The sequence below is a fragment of the Anolis carolinensis genome, chromosome 1 (assembly GCF_035594765.1).
Source record: "Anolis carolinensis isolate JA03-04 chromosome 1, rAnoCar3.1.pri, whole genome shotgun sequence".
NCBI lineage: Eukaryota > Metazoa > Chordata > Lepidosauria > Squamata > Dactyloidae > Anolis > Anolis carolinensis.
Window position 1 is genome coordinate 174,047,729 of NC_085841.1, and position 14,613 is coordinate 174,062,341.

General features: G+C 40.5%; 1 protein-coding gene across 3 annotated transcripts in view; it reads left to right on the plus strand.

Annotated features, from left to right (window-relative positions):
* tfap2d (transcription factor AP-2 delta) overlaps nucleotides 1-14,613 on the plus strand; it is a 63,839-nt gene that overhangs the window by 19,970 nt on the left and 29,256 nt on the right. For all 3 annotated transcript variants that reach the window (XM_062959251.1, XM_062959256.1, XM_062959262.1), the window contains exon 4: nucleotides 11,841-12,006. In XM_062959251.1, coding sequence (XP_062815321.1) covers nucleotides 11,841-12,006 — 166 coding nt within the window. The remainder of the gene's footprint in view (nucleotides 1-11,840; nucleotides 12,007-14,613) is intronic.

The following is a 14,613-nucleotide window of genomic DNA, read 5'->3' on the forward strand; positions in this document are numbered from 1 at the left end:
TCCTCAGTCTGCAGGGTGGATAATCAGACCCAGTAAGGGTTGTCATTCATTAACATCTGGCAACCCAAAGTGGGTCAAAGAGCATAGACCACTATGTAAAAAAACAACAACTATAGTTGGCCCATATTATCCATATTCTTCATCCATGGATTCCTTTGAAGGCAATCATAAGGCTGATGTAGCCCTTTGTATATATCAGTGATTCCTAATCTTATTTTGACCAGGAACTACTTTGACTAGGGACCACTTGGCCAGAGACCACTTTGACTGGGGACCACTCTCCAACATTAGTACCAAAAGGGTTATGAATCAGTTTTTGGTCAACTTTAGATTTGGTTTGGTTATTTGGGGTGCTGATTCAGAAAATTGCATTGGACAGACCACATCACCTCTAGTTTCTGATACAGAACATATGCCATCCAGTAGTAACCATCTGCTTACCTACAGAAAACCATACTTAATAATCTAGAGCTGATGTGGTCTATCCAATGCAGCTTTCTGAATCAGCACCCAAAATAACCCCAGGAACAGGCCTAAAAATGAAGACATCAAGAAAAATAATGTTTTTATTTGGGCTCTATTATTATCTGTGGATTTTGTTTGCTTACTAAAACTCATCTTCTAAAGAAAGATAAAGGGGTAAAAAAATGAAATAAATCCATATAGCTACATTTTGCCAAATTGTTGAGTTTCATACATGGACTGTAAAAGTCTCTTGTGTCATCAAGTTTCCAGTCCTCAATGAGTAGCTAGTGCAGAGACAGGGCCAAGCTGAGGGATTCCTCCCCCCAGATTCCTATGCATGTTTTCCCAGAAAGGGCTTTGTCTTCTCTCCTCTTGCTAACCACTGTCTCCACCCCCTTTGATGTTGCAGCAATTGAATTCAGTGAGGCAACTTCCTTTTAAAGTTTTTATTGCCCTTAGCTGGCCGTGTCGCCATTGGCTATTGGCTCTTCTGCTTTTATTTCCCCCTGTGAGGATGCACATTTTGCCTTCTTCTAGGAAAAATGTAGCTGCACTAACTTTTTGCCCTTTTACCTCTTTAGAAGATGAGATTAGTAAGAAAACTATCTCCAAGACCTTTTCTTTCAAGAATGTATTTCTTTTTACTTCAATAAATATTTTGGAACCTAAAGTTCTGACTCTGCAATCCTAAAGCATCCCGAGGAATGGAAGCTTATCTCAGCTCATTACACGTAAGTTATGAAGTTATTTCTGGGACTCTGCTATATTTCCGGTGGAATCACCCCAACAGAGGGTTATTTTGAGTCTAACAGCTCAGATTCCCCAACACAGTGAAACAGGACGCCTTAAGATGGGCCAACGGGGGCCCTGTGCACACCTAAGCACAATGGTAAATCTGGCACTGCTTTCAATGACAAGCATAGGATCCAATCCTGCCGCAGGAAGGAGGTTCAGTCTCAGCAAGAAAGGTTTCCAGGACTGGCTGCTGGCAAGCCTCCCTCCTTCCCGTTACTCACCTGAGGAACATCCGGGGCTTGGGGGAGCAATAAGGGGCGCTTCTGGGGGGAAAGGGAAAGGGAAGGAGAAAGGGGTCCGGATCCTTTGCCTGCAGGAAAGACAGGGAGGCTTCTCCCGCTCCTCAGCCCTCCCCCCTCCACTCACTCTCCAGCTCTTATCTGATCTTGATAATCCCATAATACGTTTAATTTGCCCTTAATGTCTTGTCATTAACGCTGCTGTCTGCTCTTTCTTCCTTCCTGCTTAGCTTTCTTTCTTTGTTGTTTTTTTTCTTTCCTAGGGAGCAATTGGAGTCCCATTAAAAAAGCCTTAATGCGCTTGTTTAATTAATAGCTCCAGCCGAGCCCCGGTTTCCAGTGGAGTCACAACAATAAGGGTGGGGAGGGGGGGGCGACATAGAGGGAAAGCGAGGCAGAGCCTCAACCGAGGAAGCGGCTCGCCGAAGGCGCGAAGAGCCGCTCTAATCCGCTCTGGTTTGCCTGCCCGGCTGCTGCTGCTGCTGCTTTCCAAGGGGATCCAGTTTGGGGAAGGGGGGGGGGGCTTGGCTTGGCTGGGAGATTAGTGGGCGTGGGCCTCGCCTGTTGTCTGGCCTTGGGATGAGACAGTTCTCACGGGAGTCCCCTTCCCACGCAAAACACACCGAAAGTTGAGAGATGCCATTTCAAGGAGCAAATTCCAGTCACTAAGGTTAAAGGGGCCTGTTTCTCCATTGCCTCACCACAAGCTACTTCCAGTGGGACAATGCAAAAAATGGAGTAGCCATGGGGAGCCCTCTCAGCCAGGTTATAGTAAATTTCTATATGGAACACTTTGAGAAACAAGCCCTGGAAACAGCAACAGAAAAGCCCACTATATGATTCAGATGTGTGAATTACACCTTCATCATTTATCTGGAGTCTTGGAGAAGACAACTAAACAAGTTCCTGGACCACCTCAACAGCATCCACCCAAACATCCAATTCACCATAGAAAAAGAAAAGGAAGGAAAACTGCCATTTCTAGATGTCCTAGTTAAAGGTAAAGGTTTCCCCTGACGTTAAGTCCAGTCATGTCTGACTCTGGGGGTTGGTGCTCATCTCCATTTCTAAGCTGAAAAGCCAGCGTTGTCTGTAAACACCTCCAAGGTCTTGTGGCCTGCATGACTGCATGGAGCTCCGTTACCTTCCCGCAGGAGTGGTACTATTGATCTACTCACATTGGCATGTTTTCGAACTGCTAGGTTGGCAGAAGCTGTAGCAACAGCAGGTGCTCACTCCGCTCCCCGGATTTGAACCTGAGACCTTTCGGTCTGCAAGTTCAGCAGCAGCTCCTTAGATGCCCTAGTCATCCACAAACCCAATCAACGATTGGGCCACACAGTTTACAGAAAACCTATACACACGGATAGATACCTACATAAAAACTCCAACCATCACTCAAATAAAAAAAGAAGCACAGTCAAAGCCCTGACAGACCGTGCACAAAGAATCTGCGAACCTCACCTCCTCCAAGGTGAACTGAACCACCTAAACTGGGCTCTACAGGCCAATAGATCATAGACATCAGAAGAGCTGCAAGGCCAAGAACAAGCCATGAGAGTCAAGACAAAGATCCACCCAGAGGAAAGATGTTCTTGCCATACAGCAAGGGAACCACTGGCCGTAAAGGGAAGTTGGGGAAGAAACACAAACTACAAACTATCTAGAGACACACTAAGAAAATCTAACAAATGCTACATTCAGTGAAGGACAAGAAGGATCCTCTCACCTCTGCAGGAGTTTACCGGATACCATGCAGCTTGGACAAGTCTACATAGGGGCCACCAAACGCAGCATTGCCCAAACACGAATCAAGAAACATGAAAGGCACAGCAGACTAACTCAACCAGAGAAGTCAGCCAGAGCAGAACACTTGATGAACCAACCTGGGCACAGAATATTATTTGAGAACACAGAAATGCTGGGCCACTCTAACAACCACCATGTCAGACTACACAGAGAAGCCAATGAAATCCACAAGCATGTGGACAGTTCCAACAAAATGGAGGAAACCATGAAAATTAACACAATCTGGCTACCAGTATTTTAAAAAACTCTAAAATTAGGACTGTAAATAAAGAACAACACTCTGAAAACAGAGGAATTCCAGACATGAAACAATCAGGGCCAGCTAACATCTCCCAACAAAGGATTCCCTCAGGCAGGAAGCAGCCAGGCTTTGAATCTGCAAGGCTATTAAATGCTAATCAAGGTTATTAATTGCAACATTCACACTTGCCTCAAACAGACAAGAGTTCTTTCTCCCACCATGGACCTTCCACAAATATATAAACCTTCCTTGCTTAGTTTTTCCAATATACCTCACAACCTCAGAGGATGCCTGCCATAGATGTGTGTGAAACATCAGGAGAGAATGCTTCTGGAACATGGCCATACAGCCAGAAAACTCACAGCATCCCAAGATAAATTCTGTTTGGTTATTCTTAAGTTGGAACAGGGACTTTATAAAGTCTCTCTCCAGCCATTGTGTGTGCCCTGATGTGACCTAAGCAGAAATACACATGCCACCAGGAAGGAGTGGAGGAGATGGTCCTCTCTATTCTTTGTCACCTCTGCTGATGTCAAAACATGGCACCCCTGATGGCTAAGAGCTCAAACTGAGCTCTGCAGCCCTCAAGTCTCAAACATTCATCTCATGTGGCCTTTGGACCCCATGGTGTGGCTGCTATAGTTCCCCAAAGATCAGCATGATATAGGCCCCTTCCACACAGCTGAAAATCCCACAGTATCTGTGTTGACCTGGAATCTATGTCATTGTGGACTTAGATGTCCCACAGATATTGTGGAATTTTCTGCCTTGATATTTTGGGTTATATGGCTGTGTGGAAGGGCCCAGAGTTCCCCAAAGATCAGTCTTCTCAAAGATCAGGATGATTTTGGAAACATGTTACCTTAAAGCCATGCAGAAACCCACTGGATGAAACTCCTTCCCTGGAAGCTTTTAAACAGTGGCTGGATGGCAAATTGTCAGGGGCACTTTGTGCTTTTCTTGCATGGCAGGGGGTTGGACTAGATGGCCCATGTGGTCTCTTCCAACTCTAGGATTCTATGATTCTATGAAAACGCATGTTGGGTTATCTAGCAATCATGCATGCATTTTCAATGTGGGATGGTTTATGTAGCTAGGTTTGTTTGTTGCTTAGTAACATGCGCCAAGCTGCATTCCAAAGTTGATGGCACCATTTTAGGGGTTTTGCATGTGAAGTGGGCAAGAGGAGTATACTTCCTGGAGACATACAGGAAGTTACATATGCCTCTTTGGGGTATAAAAGGAGAGACTTTCTTTTGTTCTCTCTCTTCATCCTGCCATGCGGTCTGCTGTTACCTTTTGCTAAGAGATATGTAGTATCCTGAACAATATTCTTTGGAACTAAGATTTTTTTACCAGTATGACCATCATCATACAAGATTGTGAGTAAACATACTTTTACTATTTTACTTTTGGTGTCTCTGATGTTTATTTTATGCACATGACTCTTTAAAGAGAAAGGGAGGCTGGCTATTTTGTTTTTATTACCTCTGCTCGCATAAACCCTTAGCCTTCTGCATTTTTGCTACTCTGCACCAATATCTAACCATATTGGTATCATAATCCTAACAGATTATGATAATATTTTCTAATAACACATCCCCATCCCAACTCCACCAGGACCCTAGAACCCCCATGTTACCACACAAACATCCTCACACACTTTTATAGATTTTATGTTCCTTTTTTAAAAAAAAATAATAAACATTTGTAAAAATGGTGGCCTGAAATGTCACTTTCTGTCATCATTTTGAAAAACACAGTAGTATAACCAAGTGCTCGATTTTTTCCTAATCTTCAGTTTGGATTGAGACAAAAATAATATGACCGGTTGCACGCCAAGTACTAAGTACAATTTTTGCTACCGTATCTTTTCATACTTAGATAAGTTTTGGATAGCATAGGTTTGTTCCTAAGTTGAATTTGTATGTAAGTGGGAACAGGTAAAAGTTTAAATGAAACTCCAGCCTATCTCTCTAGCTCTCTGTCTCTATCTCTATCTCTGTCTCTGTCTCTATGTCTATTTATTGATCATTTATCTATAAAAGCTTTGGATACCCCTGTGATGTTTGTTTTGCAGCCCGTGCCCCTGTTCAGAAAGTTTCATCTCACTTCCTGTCCTTGTGATAATTGGATTTTGGAAAATTTGGCTTGTTCTGGAAACAAGGATTGGAAAGAAAGCTTCAGTTGAGACATCTTTTGCTGTGATAAGACTTTCAGGAGTGAATTTCCCTTCTGAGTGATAGATTTCTCCCACTTCCTGTTGTTTTACCCTATTCTTAACTATGAGTCCTTTAGTTGGATGTTTGTAATTCAGGGACTGCCTGTACAGTCAAAGACAAAGGCTCCTTGACCCTAGCTATTACAACATTCTAAGGCCTCTTCTACACTGCTATATAATCCATATTATCAAATCATATAATTCACATTATCTGTTTTGAACTGGATTATATGAGTCTACACTGCCATTTAATCCAGTTTGAAGCAGGTCATCTGGATTTTTATATGGCAGTGCAGAAGGGGCCTAAGAGGAACAAATGTCCCTACTGAGAACTTGAGAAAGAGTGGGCACCCCAAGAATATAAATCTTTAGCCTCATTGAGAGGGGCAGGATAGGCAATTTTAAAAGGGAATAAATAGGACACCCTACCAACATTCTTCATGCCTTTCTACTGACCTAGCATTGTTGTCATAAGGTAGAGAATTGTTGAATTCTAAAGGGTAGTAGGGTGTCCAAAGTCACCTGCTGCATGATTCTAATTCTATTAATTCTAATAATAATTCTAATAATAATAATAATAATAATAATAATAATAATAATAATAATTTGTTGTGCATTTTCCAGGCTGTGTGGCCATGTTCCAGAAGCATTCTCTCCTGATGTTTTGCCTACATCTATGGCAGGCATCCTCAGAGGTTGTGAGGATCCTCACAACCTCTGAGGATGCCTGCCATAGATGTAGACGAAATGTCAGGAGAGAATGCTTCTGAAACATGGCCATACAGCCCAGAAAATACACAACAACCCAGTGATTCTGGACATGAAAGCTTTCAACAACACAATAATAATAATAATAATAATAATAATAATAATAATAAATCTGTGTGCATCATCCAAAAATACATCACACAGTCCTAGACACTTGGGAAGTGTTCGACTTGTGATTTTGTGATACGAAATCCAGCATATCTATCTTGTTTTCTGTGTCATACAATATAATAATAATAATAATAATAATAATAATAATAATAATAATAATATCGGGTATATATCTTTTTTTCCAATCCTGGGCCAGTTGTGCTCTTAACACATGTAATCCAGTTTGAACTGTATGATATGGTCACTGTAGACCCATAGAATGATATTTGAACTGCATTATATCTACACTGACCATGTTCAAGCAGTTCGAACTGCATGAAGTGGCAAATGTACATCCAGACACAGTTTCCAAAAAAAATTATCTGAGCAGTGGTATGATTTTGTATGGATTTTTCTTCTTTTAAAACCTGTATTTTCTGGTGGTGGGTAAGATCACTGGAAGGACGCTACTAGTGCACTTCCATATATTTGCAAGGCTGTTGCTTTCTTCCTTTTTAAAAAAGGAGTCTAAAAGTCACAATTGGTTGTGCCGCTTTGGGGTCTCGCCATCCTTTCTCCTGTACTTCAAACCCAGCGATGTTTTATGTTAGGTTTTATGTTAAGCTGCTTTGTGTCTCCTGCAGAAGAGATAAAGCGGGGTATATAATAATAATAATAATAATAATAATAATAATAATAATAATAATAATAATAATAATGTTCCACCAGCAATATATGCACTTCATTGATAATCACAGCCTTAGGACCCTTCCACACCGCCATGTAACCCGGAATATCAAGGCAGAAAATCCCACAATATCTGCTTTGAACTGTGTTATCTGAGTCCACCCTGCCATATATCACAGTTCAAAGCAGAAAATGTCAGATCTTATTCAGCTGTGTGGAAGGGGCCCAAAAGCAGTGAAGAAATTATATATTTTACTGGGGAACTGTTTGTGCCCCCTCTGTAATTTCTTCCTTCTTACCATGAGGTAGTGACTTCTCATTGGATGGGATGCAAGCAAAGTATGGACAAACATACTCATACAGAGGCAGAGCTGGGGTTGTGCTTGCCAAATGGCAGTTGGAGGCACTTGGAGGACCATTTTGGCAAAGGAGAGTGCTTTCAGGTGAGGAAACTGAAGGAGCCCAATGGAGACCTGCCAGGGTTTCCAGTCTAACCCTGTTTCCAAGGTTGCTCTGCATAGCCTCACTTCATCAGCAGGGCTGATTTGATCGTCTTGCCCGGGCATTGATGGAACACATGCTTTTGTTCAGTTACAAAACCTGCTTTGAAAAAAAAAAACTCAAAGCAGGTGGGAACAAAGTGCTTTCCTATTAAAAGAGCAATTGTTTGTTCAGCACAAATGGTTTATGCACACATGGGTTGGACTGTGTAAGAGAAATATTAATATTTTATTGCTGCACTTCCTCATTGTTTGTAAATTGTGGAGTAGTAGTTAATTTGTTTCTTGCGTTGCAATAGAAAGATCTATGACTGCAAGTAATTCTCTGCCTGCCTGCAAGCAACCCTATCAAGAACTGAAATGCAAAATGCCTTCCAGTATAATTAACCTCATTTATACATTATCTGACTGAACAGAAAATCTGGGTGAGCAGGAAGGAAGACTATGATTTCCTTAGAATTATAAGTGCATAGAAATGCAGACAAGGTACAATTTGGCACTGGGGGTTGCTCCATTTACATGACCCCAGGTATATAGGTATATAAAATAGGCTTAAAAATCAAACATTGGCTGATAATAAATCAGTATTTGTAAGGCTTGCTAAATAGGATGGATTTCCTTTTTATGAACTGCAGTCAAAGCATTTGCTGCAGCATCCGCACTGAGCAATAGATTCACACAAATGTCTAAAACAGCCATTAATTGATGCTCTTTTTGTTACTGTTGCCAATTTTTGGGACCCCAACATTGAGCTAAGGGGATCCCATTTAGGGTTGAGACCCACAGTTGGAGTTGATGGTGTTCTAGACCAAACTTCTTAACCTTAATTAAATGTTTGACTTGTGTCTGATTTGTCTCTTCATTGTAGTGTGGAATATACAGTCAGCCAACTGGATTCAACCTTTCATGTGTCCCTTTGTAAACAATCACATTTATTAAGAGAACTAAGTTCCAGAAATTTTATTCACATTTCACTATTGATAAAACCCATTTAGTTAATAGTAGGGCTGTGCACAGATCCATTTTTCAAAACGGACTCCGAATGATTTGGCATTTTTGGCTACCGGATCGTCCTTAATGGAAGGGTGGGGGACACCAAAATCAGGACACCAAAAATGGTACAGGGTTTATCCAAATTGCACGCCCCTGGTTAATAATATATGGGGGTCTTCCATTTTGTTAACAAGTGTTTTGATTGTCATTATATTGTGCTTTAGTCAATATAGACTATGATACGTACCTAGTAAAACACCCATCAGAGCTTTAGCAATGTAAGAAGAGGGATCAGACTTATTTTCTGTGGCCCTGGAGATTAGGACTTGTAGCAATGAGTTCAAATGACAGGAAAGGAGATTCCACCTAAGCATTAGAAAGACATTCCTGACCTTAAGTGGAACTCTCTGTCTCAGAGTCTGGTGGAGGCTACTTGTTTGGAGGCTTTGAAGCAAGCTGGATGGCCATCTGTCAGAGTGCTTTGACTGTGCTTTTCCTGCACAGCAGAGGGTTGAATTGGATGGCCCATGTGGTTGCCTCCAGTTCTATAATTCTAGTTGTGGTAAGCATGGGTGAGAATTTTGTTTCAATTCTTTTTGTTTCCATCTTGTCCTGCCTCACATGCACACCTATGTGAGGCAGGACAAAATTGTTCTCATCTTGTCTGCCATTGCACACATGCTGAGGTAGGAATACAAAGGAAAACAATACACCTGTTTTTAATGTATTTACTGTTTTTCTTGGACTCAAAGATATATGAATTAGAATCAGAGGGGAAATAATGAGGTGTGTGTGTATTTAGAAAACTGGTGGTAAAATTGACATATTGATATTTTGCCATAGTTGTGTTCCTTCAAGTGTTTCCAACTCCTTTCAACCACAAGGTGGTTTGCCTTGACATTCCTTTGAGGCTGAGAGAGGGTAACTTACCCAAGGACTCCCAATGGATTTCCACAGCCAAGTGGGGAGTTAAGCTCTTATATGTTATTTGAGTGATTATATTGTTTCTGTTTATGTGATTGTTTTAGTCAATTGTTATTTTTTTTCTTTTTTTGTATTCTTATAGCGTTTTATAGTGTTTCAGTGTTTTATTGTACAATGTTTTATGCTGATTTTATATTGGAAACCGCCCTGAGTCCCTCTTGGGAGAGAGGGCGGTATACAAATAAACTTTTACTTACTTACTTACTTGATCAAGCCATTACATTAATTCAAAAATTAGGTTAACAATTTTTAAAAATAATTTTATTAACATTTTGAAAGGTGACATGCATAAAAAAGAAGGTTTGGAGTGAGATGATGGTGTGTTGATAGGGTAGGGTTGGAGGTTAGTTTAGGAGAGGGGAACAAGTAGGGTAGCAGAAAGAGAAGGTAATAAAAGAAAAGGAGAAAAAAGGAAAGAAAAAAAGGGAATGCTTTCTCATAGCTTCCAAATTATCCTGCTGGTTAGAATGTCTGTTTTGAAGCTTCTCATGTTGTTAACAAAAGTATTTTATTTTATTTATTGTTAAAATCACTTAAAAATATAATAGATTTACTAATGGTATTCACAAATGGGTGGCCTCTGTGAAATTAATTTAAAATTGACATTTGGGTTAACAAACGATTTTTCTTTTAAAAAAATACTTATTTCACCACTTTGGAGATATTATATACTTTGAATTAAGGAAGAGGGGCCCTTTCTGTTTTTAGCACTGGACAGAGGTTCCTTGCTTTCTCATCTGAAAGTTGGCTTCATGTTTTCTGTGTTTTAGCAGCCTAATTTGAGGTGGGTGGAAAAAGAGATGTGTGGTTGGTATTTTACATATGATAGTCAAGGACCCTCAATAAATTGCCATGTATCCCCACAGATCTGGCAAAGGATTCTGATCTGCTCCCTCAGGTCCCATCTATGAGAAAGGTGGGATATTGTCAGGATCCTATGTTCAAAATATGCCATGTTTGAGATTATGATGTATGTATTCATGCTGTTAGGTGTGTTGTCAAAGGCTTTCATGGCCGGAATCACTGGGTTGTTGTGAGTTTTCTGGGCTGTATGGCGATGTTCCAGAAGCATTCTCTCCTGACATTTCACTCACATCTATGGCAGGCACCCTCAACCTCTGAGGATGCCTGTCATAGATGTGGGCAAAACATCAGGAGAGTATGCTTCTGGAACATGGCCATACAACCCAGAAAACTCACAACAACCCATGCTGTTAGGCCTTATTGATATAGCCATACTGCGATACTGTATGATACTGTATGATACTGTATGGGCCTCCCCTTCTAGCTTTTGGGAGAAGCAAACAGGCCAATAGAATTGTCAAGACCAGGAGCTAGATGCTGTCTGTGACTAAAAGCTGACTATGTGTGTCTCTGTTCAATTATAAATATGTTAATTATATTTGATATTAAATTGGGTATTTAAACAGGAAACACTGCTGGGAATTCTTTCAATCCGGGGTAGGAAGGAATCCTATGTCACCTCTGAAGTTTCCACAATTCCCATCACCAGCTAAGCTGTCAAAAACTGAAGGAAGTGGCAGTGCAACAATATTTGGAGAGCCACATGATTCCCACTGCTGCCCTAAATAGTATTGGCCATAATGCAACCAAGTTTCTTGTTAAATTAAGGGGGGCGGGACGACAACATCCCAGCACACTCAGGCATTGTATCTTCATGGGAGATAATTATTTGATGACTACTTTTGACAAGTGGACATTCCATAAGACTTTTGATTGATGTGAGGTTTGATCTTCCTCTGCCTCCTGCTTGAAAGTTACAAATGTTACTACAAATTTACATTATTTGGAAACTATCCATTCTAAATCACTATTTATAGCATAGCAAATGCTGACATATCCTATAAGCCTCCTTTTAGATATTGAGTTGCATTTTTGGAACATCAACAATTCTATCTACTTTCATTTTCAGTGGAAAAAACTGCCAAATACTTCCCTGACATATCTTCCAGAAAGATTTCAGCTCCCCTACCCCACCCTCCTGATGCCAGATCCCCTTCTAATACATGTCATGTATACCTTTTCAGGTGGCACATGTGTAGTTAACCCCACGGATCTCTTTTGCTCTGTTCCTGGGCGCTTATCTTTACTCAGCTCCACTTCCAAATACAAAGTGACCATCGCAGAGGTGAAGAGACGCTTGTCGCCCCCAGAATGTCTCAACGCCTCTCTGTTGGGTGGCATTTTGAGAAGGTAAGGAAGACTTTAGCGCAGCTGTATCAAAGAAAGGAGATACACCTTTTCATGGAACACCTTTGCACTTGTTCAGCTGCATAACAGCACAATTATCAGAAATAAATTGCATAACATGTAATGGGAGAATTAATTGATGGTGGGTAGCTATATAATGGTCATCTACAAGGCACATTGCTAAGACACCACTGTATTTACTTGGGTCTAATGCACCATTGAATCTAATGTGCACCTCAATTTTAAAAACCATAAAACAAGAAAAATGTATTTACTACCGAATGTACTGTGCTTTTTGTCTCCTTTGTGGTGAGAAAAAGGCAGGTATATAATAATAATAATAATAATAATAATAATAATAATAATAATAATAATAATAATAATAATAATAATGTGCATTAATGTAATTTGACCAAAAAAGATGTGCATTACAGTTGCTGCCTGCTTAGAATTCCTTCTCTAAAAGCCAAAGTGTTAGAACACCAAAGCTTTCAGGAAATGGCAAAGAAAACCTTGGAATGCATCTGTGCTGTAGAATGAATGCACTTGGTTCAATGCTACATAATTATGCGGGCTGTAGTTTTACAAGGTCTTGAGCCTTTTCTTGCCAAAGAATGCTGATGCCTCACTAAACTACAACTCACAGGATGGCATAGCATTGAGCCATGGCCATTGAATGAAAAATGCCATCCCTCAAATAGGAGCTCCAGGTGCAGCTTCCCCTTTCGCTTTGGCTCAGCACGAAGATTACCGTATGACGTGAATCTAATGCGCAACCTAATTTTGTCAAGGTAATTTAGCCAAAAAAAGATAAGCATTAGATTCACATAAATAGGGTATTTCTTTTCTTTTTTAACCAAAGTGCCATTTATTTAATTATTTTATTTTTTTTGAAGATTTTTTATTATTTTCAAAATTATTGTAAATAGGTCTACACAAAATTATACAAACATTCAAAACATTTTCCATAGGTAATGCATGTTTACATTATTCCCCCTCTTTCTCCCTCCATCCCCTCCCTGAGAACAGTTTACAAATTTGGCTGTATTTTTTACTATTGTTCGTTCATGAGGATAATCTTGTTTAATTCCTTATATTTATCTTTCCCCTTTATTCTATAAATCAAGCCTTTCCAATTTGCCTCCCATGACTTTCTGATTTGGCCCATCCTGTAGCAACTTTTCCTTTCGCTAATGCAGTCTTGGAGGATGTAGTCCGCTAAATATTTATACCATGTTTCTGTCCCAATTTTTTTAGATTAAGTATTTAACATGCTGCAATAATATTCTGCTCAGGTTCTTCTTTGAAAAATAGCATGTTGAGACAGCAATGACAAAATGTTGCCACCTACGAAATCTAGCTCTTGAAGGTTTTGCTTCATGTAATGTCCTGGCAGAGATGGAGACTAGAAGGAATGGAGGGTCTGTTCTATCTACAATCCAAGACCGTTTTCTAGTCATTCAACCATAAGCCTGTTTCGTACAGTTTTCTTTTCACATCATTTTGTCATGTCATTAAGCATTTTTAAATAAGTAGAAATGAGGAAGATGTGAAAGAACAGTGTTCAGATCTTAATTTCAGTCTTGGAAACAGAAATGTGCTTAGTCTGCTTAAAAATACAGACAAATTAAATGTTTCCATTGCTCTTGTTAGTTCCTCTGAAAAGAAAAGGGGAAAAAACCCTCCAATTGGCTCAGTGCAGAAAGAGAGGACTCTGGATGAGAAATAGGAAAAGCAGCAGTATGATGGTTAAGGTTGTACTTTGAATGTTGATTGCTTAGCTGCCCTAGAAGTTGTCGGGTAGGAGGTCAACCTACAAATAAAATAAAGTAATGCAAAGTAAAAGAATCACTCTTTCTGTCTGGCTTACCAGTTTGGCATAGGCAAATTTCTGAGTAGCAGGGGCAACCACCCACCCCTCGGTAGGATGAGGTATGACATCTTCTTTTGGACCATTGGCCACTCCTGAGTGAATGTTTATTGAAATTAATCTATTTGGTGCCACTTTCATTTGTTTTTAATGAGTTGATTAAATGGAATATAGGAAACCATTTTATGCTCTGGAAGACTATTTCCCCATCTAGTTCAGGGTAGGATGCAATTCTCACTTTTCGGGGCCCTAAGGTCCTTACCAGAGCCCTCAGTGGCACAGTGGGTTAAACCGCTGAGCTGCTGAACTTGTTGACCAAAAGGTCGGCAGTTCGAATCCAGGGAGCGGGGTGAGCTCCCAACATTAGCCCCAGCTTCTGCCAACCTAGCAGTATGGAAACATGCAAATGTGAGATCAATAGGTACCGGTCTGGCGGGAAGGTAATGGCTCTCCATGCAGTCATGCCGGCCACATGACCTTGGAGGCACCCACAGGCAGGGCTGTAGCCAGAAAAAAATTTCGGGTGGGGTTTTGAAAATTTCAGGAGGAGTTTTGAAAATTTGGGAGGGGGTTGAACCCCTAGCCCCCCCCCCCCCACTACAAACCTGTTAATATCTGCTTGAGATAGTGCCTGGAGGGACTCTTAATGTTTTGCGTCTCATAGACTTAGCATGGGGATTTGGTTAACCAGTTAAAATTCATGAGTAAACCAGGTTTTTTTTATAACCTGAAAAATTTCG